This window comes from Chiloscyllium punctatum, chromosome 32 (assembly GCF_047496795.1).
Source record: "Chiloscyllium punctatum isolate Juve2018m chromosome 32, sChiPun1.3, whole genome shotgun sequence".
Taxonomy (NCBI): Eukaryota; Metazoa; Chordata; class Chondrichthyes; order Orectolobiformes; family Hemiscylliidae; genus Chiloscyllium; species Chiloscyllium punctatum.
The window spans coordinates 58725659-58740569 of NC_092770.1; the positions used below are offsets into that span (position 1 = coordinate 58725659).

A 14911-nucleotide genomic window follows, 5' to 3' on the forward strand; every position below is an offset into this window, starting at 1 on the left:
GGCATTTTAAAAATTTGCCTAATTTCTATCTCAACTTGTTCATTTTGTAGATTCCAGGAAAAATATTGAGCAAGGTTATGTTTTCAAGTTAAACATTTCTGCAGTTTACATAATAATTGGCAGAAAAATGGACAGCAGAATGTGCACCAAGTAGCTCGAGATGCTGTGGTAAAATACCTTGTGTGCAAGCCCAAACAAAGGTGATGAACTGCAATTTAAAAGAAACAAGACAATGGAAGCACACACTTTCATCCCCAAAAGTTAACTCAACTGATATCAGGAGCCTTCCCACTGGTTTAGTGATCAGAAATCTGACCATTTCTGATATGTCAAAGGGGTCAACTTTTAACTCAGATCCAAAAATGACTAGTATAAATAAGCAGCTAACTGGGGAAACAGAATGAAGACACAGTCAAGTTGCTAATTCTGAAGGGGGCCATCATTTAGAACTGATTAGAAGCTTTTGACATCACAACATTGCAGAGGAATGGAAGGGTGCAGCAAATTGGCAGAAGCATAGTTTTGGGCAGAAGTGTGAGCTTTCTTCTGCATTTCACCAGGGGAGGATGAAACGCAGAACCCATATGGACAAGGCAGAGTGCGGTCTAGTCTATTCATAGCCAACTTGGAACAACAGCAATGCAGCAGTTATGGCACTTAAAGTCACAACTTCTGACTTGCCAGTCAAAAGTCATCAAGGGCAACTGAAGGGCCTGTACTGCGCTGTATTGTTCTATGTTCTATTTAGTGTAGGTTAGGTGGGCTTTGATCGGCGCAACATCGAGGGCCGAAGGGCCTGTACTGCGCTGTATTGTTCTATGTTCTATGTTCTATGTTCTATGAACTCAATTATTTTGTTGGTGGATATTGCAGCTGCCCATTAGATTGTTTAAAAAACCCTCCAACTAACCAACATCCTTCATGAGAAATCCATGAATCCACCATGCTGAAACATAACTGACTGACTCAATATCTTCAAGGCAACCAGTAAAGAGCAACAAATGCTGTTTCATCAGTGCTGACCACAAGTTAACAACAAAACAAAACGGTGAAGCTATTGAGATCTCTTTCAAAGACATTGGTTGGAGGCTTGCCCTGTTCCTTATGAAGTCAGATGGAATCTTTCATACTTAATCTGAACATAGGTATGGGGTTGCTGACAAAGATGGCATCTCGAATATCACAGCACACCTTCCGTTCCACACTGAGCTGGCCTGCAACAAGGGTCAAGCTTTTGGTGGGAGAACGCTGCTGGATCATTGCTCCAAGTCTAAATATAACTGATCTGGTTCAAATACTGATTTGTGCCTGATGCCTAATGCCTAAAATGGAAAATTATTTGTCATCAGACACGCATGGAGCAGAAAACCTCAATTTTTTTGAAGTGGATGCAAATAGCACCTTCAGACCATCCAAAATAATTGATGAAAATAACAGTGCAATGGAAGAGGACAGCTTACTTGAGAAAGACTTCTTACTCAGTTTAAAATCATGAATCGAATTTAGTTGCATCAAGGCAGGTGGTATTCTCAACTAAAATTAATTTCCGAGTCCAGATGCCAAAAATCAGGGTAAATTAATTATTGCTGTTGTCTTGTGACAAATGCTGACAACTTTGTTTACTGTTGTCACAATGACTTAGCTAAAAGTTACCAGTGGTGTCACAACTGTGCTGTTGGCTCACCCCAAGAGCTGAGCTCAGTTAACCACAAAAGTTGGAGGTGTGAAATCATGCTACAGTAACTTGAACTGTGAACACCACAAATTATAGACTGTTCTTCAAATGTTGATGAACTTGCATTTAGTCGGCACCTTGAACAAAGAAAGGGTCAATGGAGTTTTACAAACAAATGTAAAGGAAAACAAACATGGAGAAAATGCACAAGAGTCAGGAAGTGACAGGTTGATACTGGTGAGCACTTGGGTCTCAGAGATGAGATTCCTAGAACAGACATGGTAAGCTTTTGGCGAGAGAGTCAAAGGCTGGGAATAGAGGTGTGGAGTGAAATGAATGGAATTATAAATGGAAGAAACAACAGGGAAATGTGGTACAGACTCTTCAGGAATTAAGAAAGGACAAAGATTTTGCACAAAAAAAGGTCAAGGACAAATCAGGAATTCCTAACCTTATTGATTCCATTTAACTGTAAAATGTTTAGAACTTACAGCAATAGAACAATGGAAAAGCTGCAAAGCAATTGTCAACGCTGTGTGGAAGTGGTAAAAACATATCAAAAGGACTCAGTGACAGAGTGAAAGAGTTGGGCAATGGACCAACAACATGGTCTACAACAGGCAAATACTGCATTGGCTTTGAAGCATCTTGTAATGTCCTAACTCTGACATGTGATTTACAATAAAAATTCTTAGCTCGCTTTAGCTGTGCCCATTACAGGTAATGTAGGCCCTACTACAGAAATTTCAATCAGAATCCTGATGTCTTAGAATCCCTACAGTGTGGAAACAGACTCTTCGGCCCAACAAGCCCACAGCAACCCTCCGAAGAGCATCCCACCCAGACCCATTCCCCATTATTCTACATTTTCCCCTGACTCATGCACCTAACCTACACATCCCTGGAACGCTATTGGCAATTTAGCATGGCCAATTCACTTAACCTGCACATCTTTAGATCCTGGGAGGAAACCAGAGCACCTGGAGAAAACCCACAGAGACACAGGGAGAACGTGCAAACTCCACACAGACTGTCACCTGAGGCTGGAATCGAACTTGGGTCCCCAGCGCTGTGAGGCAGCAGTGCTAACCACTGCACCACAGTGCCGCCCTGGTATCTTGATATATGAAATGGGAAAGGGATTTTGGAGCAGGTACAGTAGGTGGGATGCACTTGAATGTGGTTGGCAATGGACCAGGATCTTTGATTGGAGAGAGATTGAACAGGACGATTGATTGGAGAGATGCACAACAGGAGCTCCTGGATAAGGACTGAGCTGAGTCTGAAAGAAGCTTTTCCGAGGTTTGGAGATAGCGTTGTCACCTTACACAAAACCCCACCAGGAAGTTGTCTATCGATGGTATTAATGTCTTTTCATTGTCTTCTAACAATTACAATTGAGATTTCCCCTCAAATATGGGTAGCAAAATTGACGAAGTCAACTGAATCCCAGCACATGCAAACCAAAGTACGAAAGGTGAAAGGAAGGAGTAGAATTGGTACTGTTTACTGGCAAGGTCAGAACAACATCTCAACTGCATAGGGCTAAAAACTTTCCTGCATGAGCTAGGAAATACTTTAAAACTGGTAAAGTGTGCCAATGGCAATGAGAACACAGATGCTGCAATGACAGCTTTATAGGAGGAAACACAAAGAAGAGTGTTAACACCAACATTGGTGAATTTGGGCCAGAGTGTCTGGTTTGGTACCACATGCCCTGTAGACCCTTAGAAAGGGGAACACTAAGTGCAATTGGGTGATACTCTGCTCAAACATCACTGCTCTGTTCTCAAACAAAGCATTGATACAATGAGCTCAGGTTCCTATTGCAGATGCAGAGGATCATCACAGGAGGAATTCTGTTTAAGGAAGGCGAGAACGTCATTTGGAATGGTGACCAAATATATCAAATGCATTATTGCCATTGAAGCATGTAATCCAGTCAACTGCTCATGGTAGTAATGAATGAAATGCTTATACTGCTGAGTTTATGACAGAAGAGCGACATGAGTTTAGCTTTTCACTCTAGTTTCTGACTAATTTAGAACTTTAAACAATTATCTGGTAGCATGAGAATTAAGTTCTGAATCATGGGAACCAGATGGTTTTACCTTGTGAAACACCCAAGTCGCGAGAGTTTGTTTTGAACAAGCTACTTGAAATATGGTATCAAAACTGAAATATGGTTTGTGAAACAGCCTCAGTAGTCCAAAGAAGAGAACTCAGAACAGGGTGTTAACTATGAAATTAAGAACTTGAACCAGAAGTGATACTTGACAGATGATTTGTCAAGGAGAAAGTGAGGACTGCAGATGCTGGAGATCAGAGCTGAAAATGTGTTGCTGGAAAAGCGCAGGTCAGGCAGCATCCAAGGAACAGGAGAATCGATGTTTCGAACATCAGCACCCTGAAGAAGGGCTCATGCCCGAAACGTCGATTCTCCTGCTCCTTGGATGCTGCCTGACCTGCTGCGCTTTTCCAGCAACACATTTTCAGATGATTTGTCAAGAGCAACATCAGGAAGTAAATAGCAAAACAAAGTTTTGACCTAAGAAAACATCTTGTGGTATTATGTTCAGTAAATAATCACCAAGGTAATACCAAAATTAAACTTATGATCTACGAAGCCAGGTTTTATTCTGGATCTATCTTATAGTATTGGACTATCAGCTGTGATCATATCAATGGAAAGTTCCCCTGCAAATGTTTGATGACATAAATATCTTGACAGGACAGAACGAAAAAAAAAAATCGCAACAGTGCTAGGAATGGAATCAGAAGTTTTGCAAGAATTCCAATGTTCTGATTAATATTTCTCAACATTAATATTTCTCAGAATTCTGCATGTGAGAAGCTTTAATTGTTACCTACACAGCTCTGAAGGTACTTTCTATACTATTCAACATATAGAAGTGAAACAAATCATTTTCTAAGCTGGCATTCAACAGTCAACTCCCAATGTAGCTTCCCTTTTAGCATGAGAAAGTTCACAGATTAAGTAGACAATTCTCCACCCTTCCAATCCAACTGACATGGATTAGGCAGCAATTGGACCAGCTTAAACCAGCTAAAAGCTATTCTTTTTACAGAATAAACTGAGTAACAAACATGCACTTAATGATTATAGAAGTGAATAAGGTGCACAATTTCTCCTCCATACCATTATTTAATATTAATTGAGATGATCTTGTTGGGGCGGGAGCAGCGACAAAGAGAATAAGGGGTTCATGAAATTAGTTTTACATTTAAAGTCTTTCGTACACTAGTAGTTCTAAATCAAGCACACGATTACACTTCAGTGCACTACAAAACCATCAAGTGTTGAGTACGCAATATAAATACGAAGTGTGAGGGGATTGGATGACACAATTTTTTTGCTAAAAGTTTGCCATCTTCAGAACCTAAATCAGACTGGCTACAAGTCTAGTCTGCATGCTTGTTCTTGAGATCCTGAGTGAAATTAAAATTGGATAATCTCAGTCTAATTCCCAAAGGATTGCAGCAAAAAAAAACACTGCTCATTTTGAATACCAAACAGCCGCAACCTGGTTGGGGTGGAAAATTGACAGTGGCATGCTCATATGTTTGGCAAAGCGTGGAGCTCTTAACTGACTTCAAAAGGTCAAACAATTCTGAGTAAATATTGAACTTCTGCCATTTAGATTAACTCTCATTTCTTAACCTCAATAAACAAAATCAAAAGAGCAGGATGAAGGTACAGACAACAAATGCATACATCTTTAAAGGAAGGTTACAAACATTGACTATTGAGAACTGGGAGCACACAGACATGGTCAGGTGACAGGTCACAAATTGCTGATTCAGGCCAAGGAATTTAATTACAGTATTCAAATGATATTCCACTGAAGCGCTGTTAGTAGGATTATGAATGTCAGCATTTTGGATTTCCACAAAATAAAAATATTCAAAAGGGAATGCTGTTGCAAACTTCAGGCAGGACAACTCATTTCAACAGCACATGGTTAACCAGGGCAATCAAGGACAGCAACATAGAGTCAGATGTACAGCATGGAAACAGACCTTTCGGTCCAATCTGGCCATGCCGACTAGCTATCCCAAATGTTGGAAAGAAATGTAGCAAACCTTAGTGGTAAGACAGAGGATTGACAAAGTTTTAAAAACAAAAAGACAACCAAAGAAACAAAAGAAAAATAAACTTTGAGGGTAAATTTGCAAATAAAGACAGACAGCAGCAGCTTCTTTAAATGTATGAAAAGGAAATTAGTAGTAAAAGTCAACATAGACCCCTTAGAGCATGAGGCTGGAGCAATAAAAAGGGGAAAGGAGTTGAATAGACACTTCACGGTAGAAATGATTAGCTGTCAAAATTACTAAATATTCAAAGGCACATAGACAAAAAATTAACATAATACCTATGCCTAGAGATGAAGTGCTCAGCAAACTAATGGGGCTAAATGCCGAAAAATCCCTGGATCTGTTTGGATGTATCATCAAACAAAGGAAGTAGCTACACAGATAAATGTGGTTGTAATCTTTCAGGAATCCTAAAATTCAGGGACAATCCCAAAAATGATAAGAAAACTGCTAATCTAACACCTTTACGCAAAAAGACAAAGTAACTATAGACTTAAAAAATTAAGCCATGGCATTCAGGGATATGATTCGAGGTGGTATAAAGAGTTACGCCACATCAGCCATGGTCTTAGTGAATGCTCTAACAGGCTCAAAGGGCTAAATGGTCTATGACTGCTCCTATTTAAGTTAGCTTAATGTCTATTTTTGGAACAATGTTAAGAGTTCAATATAAGGGACATAACAGCAGAGCATTTGGAAATGCATAGTATGATCAAGCAGAGTCAAAAGATTTCAAGAAGGGAAGATCATGCTTGAAATTGATGACTCTTCTATGAAGATGTGACAAACAGGATAGGAAAAGGGAAAACACAAGATATATTTGGATTTTCAAAAAGGCATTTCAAGAAGTGTTACATACTATATTACCGAACATCCCATGGTGCTGGCGTCAGCATATTAGCAGGACTAGAGATTGGCTAACTGATAGAAAACAGCTGGGATAGGAGTATTTTCAGGATGGCAAAGTGTAACTAGTGGAGTGTCACAGACGTCACACATGTGATATATATTTATGATTTAGGTGAAGAAAGGTAATGTACTATCACCAAGTTTGCAGGAAAGAAAAATGGGTAGGCAGAAGGTTGGCCAAGAATGTGCAGAAGGATAAAGACAAGTGAGTGGGCAAAAACTTGGCAGATGAAATATAATGTGGGGAAATGTAAGATGATGCACTTTGGTAGGAAGAATAGACTTGTTAAATGTTTAAGTAGACAAAGACTATTGGAAGCTACAGCACTAAGGGCTGAGAATCACACAAAGCTAATATCCAAGTTCAGTAGACAATAGGGAAGGCAAATGGAACGTCAGCCTTCGTTTCAAAGGGAATGGAATATAAACTTAGGGAGGTTTTGCTAAACAGAAAGCATGAGTCAGACCACAGCTGAAATACTGGACAGTTTTAGCCTCCTTATCTAAGGAATGAAGAAATACCAGTAAGTGGGTAAGGAACCGAGAATAAGAGGAGACCTTAATTAAAACACATACTATCATTGGGGGCTTGACAGGGTGGGTTTGGAAACACTTTCCCCTTGTGGAAGAGTCTAGCAACAGTGGGCACTATCGGTGAGTAAGGGGTCGCACATTTAAGTCAGACAGGAGGAGGTCCAATGGGTGTGACAGCCTTGTGGTATTATTGCATTATTGCAATGTTGTTACTCTGGAGAGCCAGGGAATGTCCTTGGTTCATATTTCACCATGTCAGATGATGGAATTTTCTAACAAGGACCATGAAATTGTTGCCGATTCTTGGAAATACCTCATTCACTTATGTCCTTCAGGGAATGAAACTTGCCTACATGTGACTCCAGATCCACAGCAATGTGGTTAACCCTTACTTATGCTCTCAGCAATTAAGGATGGGCAAGAATGGGCAAAGCTCACACTCTCTAAGTGAATAGAAAAACAGGGGATTTCTTTTGAGCATTATGAACCTGTAGAACCTTTTCCTCCAAAGGGCTGTTGACGCTGGGTCATGAAGTATATTCAAGGTGGAGAGAGATTTTTATTTCAGTAATTGAATCAAGTGTTATGGGGAAAGGAGGAAAGTAGAGTTGAAGATTACCAGATCTGCCATGATTTTGTTGAACAGTGGAGGAGATCCAATGGGTTGAATGGTGTACTTCTGCTATGTTTAATGGTCTTATAAAATTCTTGTACAATTTTGCACAACCATGAATCGACCTTGAAGTAGAGCATGCCTTTATAAAGATTCAGTCGTGGGATATGGCTATCACTGGCTCGGCCAACTCAACATTTATTGCCCACCTCTAGTTACCAAGGGGACAGTCAAGAGTCAACTATGTGGCTGCCAGTCTGGGATCTATGTATACCAGACCACATTACTTGGAAATGAAATTACTTTTTACAACAATCCACAAAGGTTACATGTTCAGTTTTAGGTTGCTTTTCATTCAATTTAAAATTTCACCATGGTGGGATTCAAATCCAAGCCCCTTGAGAATTAGCTGAGGGTTCTGGATAAACAGGTCAGTGACGTGATCATCACAACCCATAGTAAAGATGGGACCACAAGAGCAAACATAAATGCAGAGTCAAAGTCTTTTTGAATTGCTGTTTGTGCAAGTGCAGAGTTTATTTGAAACAAACTTAAAATTTCCAATTTTACTTCTAGCCTTAATTTCCACAGTACCCTGTGCTATGATGGCACCTCACCAAATCAAATACCATCAAGCTCAGGGTATACAGGATTCCAGTGGAACTTGTTTTAACTATATGCATCCATTTCATGATTTATTTCCCCCCCCCACCCCCCGAACTATCTCTTCCACAAACTGTGACTGGAGACCTGCTTCTGGTTTTTAACTGGGTGACTGACCCAGTTTCCTTCCCAGTGTAGAGTTGTCTCTACCAAAAAGGAAAAAAAAAAAGAGTAGGAAAGTGCAAGCAATTACTGCAATACGACCAGAGTGTGCAGCAGCCTCCCCAGGCTGTATCAGTGGCATAGTGGGGAACAAGAATGATACGTTGATTTAAAAGCAGAAATCAGACATTTGGCAAAGAACTTAGCATCGACAATTTAGTAATCAGCACATTTACCAATGTACCATGAGGATGGGATGAAGTAAATTACATGGAGGAAATTCATGTAGAACATAATTATCTGAAAAGATGTATTCAGCCAAATACTGCTTGTGTGTCACGTATTGTACATAGTTCTTGACAAACAATACCCAATTTTGTGTTAACACTTTACTAGGAGATTCACATCAACTCTTAGAACAGTCCATTAGTACCAACTCTGGAAGAAATTTGATTAAAAGAGTGAACATCCAAACTCTCAAGATCATTAAGTAGTCAAGACTGAGGTCCTTTACAGATGTGTAATGTTATCTCAAGACTGAAAATGGTGCATTCCAGCCACATTTTGAGATAAAAATCATGACAAGATTCTTTCCTTACACCAATCACCTCACATCGGAAAGGCTATGGTTTACTCATCCATTCCGTGACTACCTAGTCAGGTCCACACCCCCCTACAACCCACCCTCCCATCCTGGCACCTTCCCCTGCCACCGCAGAAATTGCAAAACCTGCGCCCACACCTCCTCCCTTCCCTCCATCCAAGGCCCTAAAGGAGCCTTCCACATCCAAAGTTTTACCTGCACATCCACCATTATCATTTATTGTATCCGTTGCTCCCGATGCGGTCTCCTCTACATTGGGGAGACTGGATGCCTCCTCAAAGAGCGCTTAAGGGAACATCGCCGAGACACTCGCACCAATCAACCACACTGCCCTGTGGCCCAACATTTCAACTCCCCCTCCCACTCTGCCAAGGACATGCAGGTCCTGAGCCTCCTTCACCGCTGCTCTCTCACCACCAGACACCTGGAGGAAGAACACCTCATCTTTCACCTTGGAACACTTCAACCCCAGGGCATCAGTGTGGACTTCAACAGTTTCCTCACTTCCCCTTTTTCCCCCCCCTCACCCCAATTCCAAACTTCCAGCTCAGCATTGTCCCCATGACTAGTCCTACCTGCCTATCTTCTTTTCCACCTATCCACTCCACCCTGCCCCACCCGACCTATCACCTTCACCCCCTCCCTCACTGACCTACTGTACTCTATGCTACTTTCTCCCCACCCCCACCCTCCTCTCATTTATCTCACCACCCTTCAGGGTCTCTGCCTGTATTCCTGATGAAGGGCTTTTGCCTGAAATGTCGATTTTACTGCTCCTCGGATGCTGCCTGAACTGCTGTGCTCTTCCAGAACAACTAATCCAGAATTTACTCATCCATAATACAATTCAAATATAGGTTAACTGATGAGGTGAATAATGGGAATGGCACAAGACAAAATTATATGGAATATGAGGCTCAATACTCTGGAAACTTAGGTTTGAATCTCACTGCAACGGATGTTAAAATCTCAAAATTAAAAAAATACAATCACTGTCAACTATAAAAACTCATTGTGTTTACTAATGCCCTGTGGGAAGGCAATCTGCTTTCCTCATGTAGACTGGCCTACTTTCAACTCCAGACGGACAGGCAAAGGCCCCCTCCATAAGTATAGTCATGTACTCTCAAAGCACAGGCAAGCAGCCCCATTTGGTGTTCTATTTCACCTATTGTTGATTTGTCCTTTTTCAAATTTATGGGCTTGGCGGCCTTGATAAAGCTCGACTTAACTGTCCTGCACATGCAGAGTTTTGGGCGGCACAGTGGCTAGCACTGCTGCCTCACTGCACCTGGGACCTGGGTTTGATTCTGGCCTCAGGTGACTGTGTGGAGCATGCACATTCTCCCAGTGGCTGCGTGGGTTTCCTCCAGATGCTCCGGTTTCCTCCCACAATCCAAAGGATGTGCAGATTTGGTGAATTGCGTATGATAAAATAGCCCATAGTGTTCAGGCATGTGCAGGTTAGGTGCATTAGTCAGGGGAAATTACTCTTGGAGGGTCACTGTGGACTTGTTGGGCCGAAGGGCCTGTTTCCACACTGTAGGGATTCTATGAATTATAGAATAACCTGAATCACCGAGGTGCTACTATTAGAAAATGAGATATACACAAAATAATGGAGCATGGATTAAAATCCATACCTGATGTACACTAAGAATCCAAATAGTGAAAATCTGGTACATCCTTCATTTACATTACAAGATTTTAGACTTAAATCAACTGGGTTTGGAACACCAATGTACTTAACACGTTACCAAAAACAGAAGCAACAATAATATTTGGAGGGGAAAGCAAAAAATAAACGTTAGAGAATGAAACAAAACAGTACTTGACATCTCAATAATGTTGAAACAAAATTAGAGAATAAGTATGGAAAAATTGCAGTTAAAAAGACAGATCATCAGAACATCAACAGTTGTTGGGGGAAGAACACATACATTTTAAGAACAAGCAGAACACAGTGGCTATCAACATCAAATTAGCTTTAATGCAGACACCAAAATCTTCTCAAATTGGTTGCACACAGATTCGCATTAGCAAAAATTTAACATTCGCGCTGACTGCAGTTGGAAGCATCTCAAGATTGCCTTATCCCAAACCTGAAATGGCAAGTTAATAAGTCAGCAGTTTCAACACAGTTGACTCCAAAGTGTGACTGGCTCAGTTATAAATCTGCATTCTGTACACCCCTGCCAACCTACATAATCAAGTTTTGTTAGTAAAGTTTGGACTCCCTGAAGTGTGTTCTAAAACTTGTTTGTTGCTTTCCACTGTTCATTAAAAGCCATGTTCTGATGATAGAAATTAACCAAGTTAATCGTGCATTAAAGATTCAGACACCTCAAGTGATTAGTAGATAACAATACACCACGAGCTAACGTAAGCATTTATCAACCAGAGTTCACATGTAACACTGAAATCTTTCCGGTTTCATCCTGCTAATCCAATGAATAGACACGTTCCTGCTTCTTTTACCTCAAATTCTATTTAGTTCAGGAGCTCTACACACTTCATGAACAGTGCATAATAAGAGGAATGCACTTCTAATAAGAGGAATTTACACAATGATACCAACAACTTGCACTGCAGGTACATTTCCATCATTCTAACATTTGAAAGCCTCCTGGTTCCAATGACATGCCCAAACATGACCCCCAGATCCAGTGAAACACTGTAAAGAGCACATACCTGATGTGAAGAGACTCTGTGGTTCTGGTGCTGTTGGCCAGTCGTGTGTTGATGGCGATGAGGTGGGATAAAGCAGGCTGTTTGGGAGGGGGTTGGGGTGCCTGAAGTTACTGTTGTCTGAAAAGAGTGACTGGGATTCTGCTGCAGCCCCCTCGAAAGGAGACCGTGCATTATGATTTGATGAACTAATGGGGACGACTGGATTGGGTTTTGTTAAGCCTGGGGGTGGTGACGGTGTTTCACTGGTTGGGATCTGAAAAACAAAGACAATGCACATTAGAATTTACACTGCTGCAGAAGTACAACCTAAGTGGAGGAAATTAAAGATTTTTCAAAATTAGAAGTTTCTATTGACTCTGTGCAGTTTAACTCAGAGGTGTAGCTCTCCAAACAGATGCACTCAATGTTCAACTCTTCAGATTACTTCAATATATTTGAAGGCATCTCAAAGTTGAATTGAGAATGGCTTGTCAAGCATTTTTCACACCTTAGCTCAGAGTGTCACACAGGTATTGGCCATTCAGTCTCTTGAAATCCATCATCCTGACTGCAATTGAGTCTGCAATGCAAGTGAACTGCAGATATTTTGGTACCTCAAGCTAAGTGAACTTAAATCAAAGATATTGTTTCACTCAGACTGCAGGTTCTTTTGGAAAAATGAAATTTCTATTATGTTGAGTATTAAAAGATGCTTCATTATTTCACATTTAAGTGGCGTACCTTGGAAATTGAGAATGAGGGGGCACAAATCTACCCACACTTATTTTCATCCATTCGTTTCGTCACGAAAATCCAAGGAGATGCAAACCACCTTTATGCAACCAAACTTTAACTTAACTCTTTTCAACCCTTCAATCTCCAAATCAAACCTGCATGCAACCAATCCTGAGGACAAGAACAGTGTGCACACAGAAACATCACAAGTTCCAACCTCCCTTCCAGGTCACACTTGTAAATGCATCACAGCTCCTTGATGCACATAGGATCAAAATTCTGGTAGCCTGCTTCAGCAAGAGCTTTTCAACAAACTGACATAAGGAAAATTGGAGACTGCCATTCACTCCTCCAGTTTAGTGTCTCAGCTTTGAAGAATACTTCTTGATTTTGGTCTTTATTAATTGGACCCCATGTGCACTGTAATGAATTCTATCGACCTGCTTTTGCCCACAAATAGAATCTGACACGTTCAAATTCCGATTTCTAGCCTCAAGATGTCTCACCTCTTAATTTCGCAAAATTTAGATTTTCAACCGATCCCTCATCCAAGACATGGAGAATAGTTAAGTTTCTATACCCCTCACAAACCTGTACATGTTAGCTACCAGAGTGCACTCTCTCTCCTTTCACTTTCCAACTTCCATATAGTTTTCAACCCCGATTTAAGCTGCATTATGCATATTCAATTTGAACAATTATCAGAGTTTCACCGGTCACAAATGGCTCTGACTGCACAAAATAGGTTTTGGCCCTCTGTACATCATTAAAATGTCAAGACAGAACACAAAAAAAAGACTATTCAGGTCAAAACCAGGCAGGGTGCCAACCCTGCAGCAAAGTGCACACAATAAGCCTCTTTCTGGGAAAATGCCAATTGGTGGTTCTCAGAATCCAAACTCCTCAAAAGTCAGATGAAGTGATGCAATATTGCAATAGTTCCTCCTGCCTTCCTTCTCAATAGGCTGTTGCTTTGCTTAAAACCCTTCGAACTAAATTTCAGCCACAAAGGACAAAAGCATCGAGGTATTCATACAAAATGGAGCCCCTAGACGCAACTACATAGAAAACCTTCACATGTTACAGATGGTGTATCTCATGTACCTTAAATGTGCCAACTAGTCAATTTGCAATTCTGCACTGTGTAATCATGTCTCCTTGTACTAACAAAATTTAAAGAATGGAGGTGCAAATTGCTCACCTCTTCAACTGCATCGTAAGCCTTAGCATATTAAAAATGTTAAAGCTTAAATCCTCAGCTTTCTGCTTCCAAGATGCCCCCCTCTGCTTTTACCTGCTGCACTTTTCTGTGATTCAATAATACTAATTAAGAAAATCAGGTAATTTTTAATTTTGTGTCCTTCCCAAGCCTCATTTTAGCCTCCAGGGACCATTTTCCTCAGGAACATTTGTGTCAATTCCAACTTTTTTTCCCTGCAATTTTTGTACCCATCACTCCTCTAACAGATGCTGATCTTGCTACCATTACTATTTTTTCTGACCAAAAACACATTTGTATTTTGTACTTGACACCTTGCCTTCAAAAGCAATTTAAAGGCCTCTTCTTGACAGTTTTCTGTATTTTCCTTGAATTCTATACTTCCTTCTGACAGTCTACCTTTGATACCCATCAACAGAAATTTGATGTGAAAAGACTCTCTAAATCAATTTACACAATGATACCAACAACTTGCACTGCAAGTACATTTCCATCATTCTAACATTTGAAAGCCTCCTGGTCCCCTCATTCTCACTGGTGAGACAGTACTGAATCTAATAGCCATAACTTCCAAACTGATGACACCACCACTTACGACAAAAGGTGCTTGGGAACACTGCATTGACTTGAGCACCCATTGCTGTAGCTTTATCATTGGTTCAAATTACTGCAACACTTCAATTGAATGGTGTAAAAACTTTCACATGGACCAGATTAGTTGAAGGCAGGAGCTTAACACCATCTTTTCCAGCGATAGTTGCATTAGACAATAAATGCTGACCTTGTTAATGATGCCTATATATTAAGCATGGACATAAGAAACCCATCACTTCCCAGTCATATGCCACAGATCCTGGAATATTAAGATGCAGACATATCTTTTGCAGAACAGAAAGTGCCTGCAAGGAGAAAAGGCATCCACAAAGAGGTTGCGATGGGTCACAAAAATTAGGAGGACAGTTAGTGCTGCCCTCTGCCAGGAACCATACCTTACCTGAGCGGCAAACAAGTGCTTTTTACTTGTATTTACCATGGGAAGGAAAAGCTGTGGCCAAATAGTTCAGTGCTACC

The 14911-nt window shown here is 40.7% G+C and overlaps 1 protein-coding gene across 1 annotated transcript in view; it reads right to left on the reverse strand.

Moving 5' to 3' along the window:
- cnot4b (CCR4-NOT transcription complex, subunit 4b) overlaps positions 1-14911 on the reverse strand; it is a 169085-nt gene that overhangs the window by 62942 nt on the left and 91232 nt on the right. Inside the window, exon 9 of the mRNA XM_072552467.1 lies at positions 11908-12160. Within this exon, the coding sequence (XP_072408568.1) occupies positions 11908-12160 (253 nt within the window). The remainder of the gene's footprint in view (positions 1-11907; positions 12161-14911) is intronic.